The 5,000-nt window shown below is 38.5% G+C and overlaps 2 protein-coding genes across 4 annotated transcripts in view; both read left to right on the forward strand.

Annotated features, from left to right (window-relative positions):
* LOC143286786 (uncharacterized) overlaps window positions 1-5,000 on the forward strand; it is a 289,541-nt gene that overhangs the window by 276,159 nt on the left and 8,382 nt on the right. The window lies entirely within an intron of this gene.
* LOC143286788 (very long chain fatty acid elongase 4-like) overlaps window positions 438-5,000 on the forward strand; it is a 30,498-nt gene continuing 25,935 nt past the window's right edge. For 2 of the 3 annotated variants that reach the window (XM_076594570.1, XM_076594571.1), the window contains exon 1: window positions 438-532. In XM_076594570.1, coding sequence (XP_076450685.1) covers window positions 504-532 — 29 coding nt within the window. In that variant the 5' untranslated portion in view covers window positions 438-503. The other variant, XM_076594572.1, reaches the window with a different exon arrangement.

The following is a 5,000-nucleotide window of genomic DNA, read 5'->3' on the forward strand; positions in this document are numbered from 1 at the left end:
TAAGTCTAATTTTAAAATAAATAAATAAATGAAATGTTTGTCATGAAGTTTTGTTAAAATATATATAAAGGATTATTAACGACTAGTGCAAGCTTAATTCACGCAGTTAATTCTAACTCGAATCCGAGTGATTAATTGAAGTAGATGTCACCAATGTTGACTGAAAAGCGGAAAATTTAGTGACTCGGACGTCAAAGACAGAGAGAGAGAGAGAGAGAGAGAGAGAGAGAGAGAGAGCATACAGCTGGCGGAGAGAAATGTTGTGAGCACTAGATGTTCAGTACAAATCAACTGAGCCACAGATTGGCAGACAGATTGTATTTTCTGTCCAACCCACTTAAAACCAATTGGATATTTTTTGGTCCCAAACAGAGAAGGGAAACAACTGTGTCTTCACCGGGATCAGCCATCCGATTAGCCAGCGTTTGTGTGTTGTCTCTGGCAACGAGGACAATTTTGACCGGGGTTTGCCAGTTCTTGCCTGCTCCGCGTGGTTCCATTGCATGTTCCAACTAGCAGGAGGTACAACGAGGTAGGCATGCTTTCAATTTCACGTTGAAACTTTTCGAGTTGTACCGATCTTGTCAGAGAATAACACTGGTTTTCTTCGGTGCTGCGGAAAAATCCACATACCATTAGAATTTCTTGTCTGAAAGCCGGTCCATTTCCGCTACGATTGAAAACGTAAGTGAAGTTTTGGACGAATTGCGGATAATAACTGTGAGTTCATAGATAGTATAATTTGCGCATTACTTTAGTACGTGGAATTGAAGCGACTGGTAATTTTATGATAGTTCATTGTGGTACTTAGTGGGAAAAGTGCTTTCACTGAAATAACATGCCTGTGTTGACAGGATGTTTTTATCCCCGATAGTCTCCCTCTATCGCTGTCTTGGTGGTTGCCGCATGGTGGAATGTAGCTCTACAATTGACAACGTGATCTTGTCAAGCCGATATGAAACAATTATCAGCCAAACGATGGTTCCTTTTTGCGTGATCTTCACCAAGTCGTATGCTTTCAACGGTTTGTCAAGTTGTGTTTAGTGTGCTTCACTGGGTGAGCAGAACTAATTATTGGGAGTGTAGGAAAGGGGAAAGAACATCCCCACCACCACCACCCCCCAAAAAAAGTTGCGCCACAAAAATAGCATTTTTAAGATAGGCCTTTGTGAGCTATTGAACTACAAGCCCTTGCACAACTACATGTATGCATGTGCAGTTGTTGCATGGGCAAAACAGTGGGCCTTTCAATCCTTATACGCCACTTTTCAGTAATGTACTCCAGTTCAAGTAAGTTTTGGAACACTTTGGTTGCAACATACACTGGTAACAGGAATATATTAAAAGGATTAAATGTATGCAAAAAAAAAAAAAAAACAAAAAAAGAAGAAGAAGAAGAAGATTTAATTGGCTGATGATTCAATGAATGATACTAGCAATAAAGAACAGAGATGAACTGAGTGTGTATCATTTGTTAGACCAGTGCTTCCTTGTGCTGTGAAACTCGGCATCTGAAAAACACTTTTAATCATAGGTTAGATATGTTTGATAAAGTCTTTACAGTAACTTTTTCCTTTCTTTTTTTTTTTTTTTTTTTTAGGTTAGATATGTTTGATAAAGTCTTTACAGTTACTTTTTCCTCTTCTTTTTTTTTTCAAGAGTAAAACAGTATAGTCTTCTTTGCACATTTTTCTTAGGCATTGATTGATTGTATGTTTCTAGATTCAAGGATGGATTACTTAACAAATTTTCATTCTTTTAATGTGACCTTACCAAGGCATTATATATGTACACTAACAAAGAGTTAGTATAATGAAAAACAGGGGGCTCTTTATTTACGGCTAAATTGGTGTTTAGGAAAAGAAAAACTCTGCAGAGGTTCAGTCAGGTAATCATGTCAAATGTCCCTTTTTATTTATCCACATACCATGTCAAGGTTTGTTGGTTTTTGCAGCTTACATTGATACAGCCTGCATATACCCAACCCTGAAATGAAATTGTGGATGCCTAAATAGCAGAGTAAAAATGGTCACTTTTCAAAGGCCCCACTTGGAGGAACAACGGGGGGAACTTTGGAGTTGCAGCCCTTGAGTGAAGAAAATCTCAGAAAAATGATCACAGCCTTTCGACTGGAGTTTTATTTATGGTTGCACACAGACGTCTTCACTTATTGATTTATTGTCATTTTTGGTGCTATGATTCAGTCATTTATAAGTTGGATTCTGGTTGAAATATAGCAAACCATAGGACCACATCACAAAAACAAGTTCCAGAAGGAAAGGCAGGCTGTTGAATTGATAAACTATAAACTTAGATGGCAGAAACGTACAAGAAATAATGAATCTACAGGGTTGTTGGATACAGAGTACTTCCCATCAGCGGATGTGCACTTCAATGTTGTGTCCCACAAAAAGTGAAAATGTTTGTGTAGTGTGTGAGTGATCAACATAATAATGCACTAGAATGCAAAGGAGAGCTGAAAGGTTGTGATCAGCCCCTACAAATTGTGCTGTGGGTTCACAGTGATATATTTGATGAAATGAAACCTTGAAAACAACATTTGCTTTGGAATTAACTGTGGATGATAAACAAACAAGTGCTTGTAAAAATGCTCTGTGTTTGTGCACGTGTGCGTATGTGTGTGTGTGTGAGTGTGTGTGTGTGTACTTATCTCCCATAGGGTCAGGTAGAGGTGGATGCACTTCTGCATAAACTATTTATTTTCAAAGAGTTTCCATCACCTAAAAGAATAGGTGGTAAGAAAAAATCATATAGATATTTATATATTTATGCTCAGTATTTAATTAGATCAGGTGTAGTGTGTGTGTAATTTTGGGGCAGCCATTCTACTGTGGTCCCAAAAACTATCACAAGGTCAATATGTGTGATGAATGACATGAATAGAGAAGAAATGGGTCAATTATTGTTATTGGTATGTGTAATGATATCATTATGATTAGAAAGTTGTTCCTTAATGAATGCAAGTCATTGATAAAACTGTACCTACCGGAACTATTACTCAAACTAGGATGCAAGATTGCACTAGTTCTTAGTGCTGCAGCCCTGAGGGTTCCATTAGCCTTTTGGGACCATCCCAGTGCTGACTGTCTTTGATACCTCTTGGCCGAGAGAGGGGAACTAACTTGGGCAAGACACTCTCCACCATAATCAAATTCTAGCCCAGATAGTGAGGACCGCAGTTGCCTCTGCTGCTGTCCAGAAGGTCATAGCTGGACATGAGTGACTATCTTAGTTCTTACAAACCAAATTTTGAAAATCATAATCAGAGAGTGTGTGTTTGGGTTGTGACTAGTTGGAGTGCTGGAAGAGTTGGCATGTCATATCACACACACACACACACACACACACACACACACACACACACACACACACACACACACACTTGCACGCATGCATATATACATTGATCTATCTATCTATCATTATTATTATTATCATAACAGTAACAACAACTCTGCTGTTACTACTACTTCTACGACTACTACTAATGATATTAATGGTACTTATATGACGTGAACTCCTCATATAAAGGGCTCTAAGCAGCTCACATGAAACGTATGTAATATACAACATACTTCTGCACATGAAAACAACACACATGTGTATCACACACACACACACGCGCGCGCGCGCGTCACCAAAGACTGTATTTATATACGGTTTTTGGTGTCGTAACTTTGGAAAAAAATTTCTTGTACACACACATAAAACTAATAAAAGGCACAAAATATGTCCAACACATGCACACACATGCACATGCACACACAAACAGAGTGCACACTCACACTCACACACACACACACACACACACACACACTGCACTCACACATGCTGGCGCACATATACAGTAAACCCTCCCACCTCTCCCCTCACAGGAGCACACACTACACTATGACTTTGGCAAAAGGATATGAAATGGGGTGGGTAGGAAGAAGAAGGCTGCAGACAAACAGCTATGCTTCATCACACCCAGAAGGCCTGTTCGAACAAGTGGGTTTTCAAATTTTGTGTTGTAAGAGGACGGTGATGGTAAGCATAAGCACCTTGTAAGCCTCCATGCTGTCTTGGCACAACATTCACTAAAAAGTTGGGGGTGGGCATATATATATATATATATATATATATATATGTGTGTGTGTGTGTGTGTGTGTGTGTGTGTTTTACATTTTTTCCATAATACACACCATGATATTGTCTTTTTTTGTGTTAAAATGACTGAGAGAAAAACATACTTTATGTTGCACATAGATGTTAGACAGTGTGTGCCTATGTCAGTATTACACAATTGCCATGGCAAGTGTTGGCCAGCACCCCTGAAAATGGAGTATGGCTGCCTACATGGTGGGGTAAAAACGGTCACATACACGTAAAAAAGCCCACTCATGTACATAGGAGTGAACGTGGCAGTTGCAGCCCTTGAACGGAAAAGAAGAAGTTGGCCAGTGGGTAGAAATTGTAATTATAGTATGTAAGTGTTAATAAAGTATTATGTGATAATGAAATAAGATAAATATTACAAAGAGCTGTGTGAGAGATTAAATGATATATATATATCATTATATGCATTCCTGTTGAGATGTATAGAGTGTTGGAAGCATGTGTGTCATTTGTTTCACCAAACTCATGTTGTCAATTCTTAAAAAAAAACTTGATTTTTCAGTTGTATACACAAGACAGAGTTTGCCTGATGTTAACTTTACACATTAAATGAATGACAAATTTTTGCAAGCTTTCCAAATGACATGAAGACAGTTAAAAAAAAAAAAAAAAAATGCTGACACTGCCTGATAGATAACAATGATCTTTGATTTGCTTTTGTTACAGCATGATTGATAAAGTGTCGTTTGACACATTGGAACAGAAAGTACAAAACAGATAATGATGACCTGAGATCTGATGCCTGAAGACAGCTGTTGACTGACCCACTCACACGCACGCACTCACGCACACACACACACACTCACCCATTCACTCTCTCT

The sequence above is a fragment of the Babylonia areolata genome, chromosome 10, assembly GCF_041734735.1.
Source record: "Babylonia areolata isolate BAREFJ2019XMU chromosome 10, ASM4173473v1, whole genome shotgun sequence".
Taxonomy (NCBI): domain Eukaryota; kingdom Metazoa; phylum Mollusca; class Gastropoda; order Neogastropoda; family Buccinidae; genus Babylonia; species Babylonia areolata.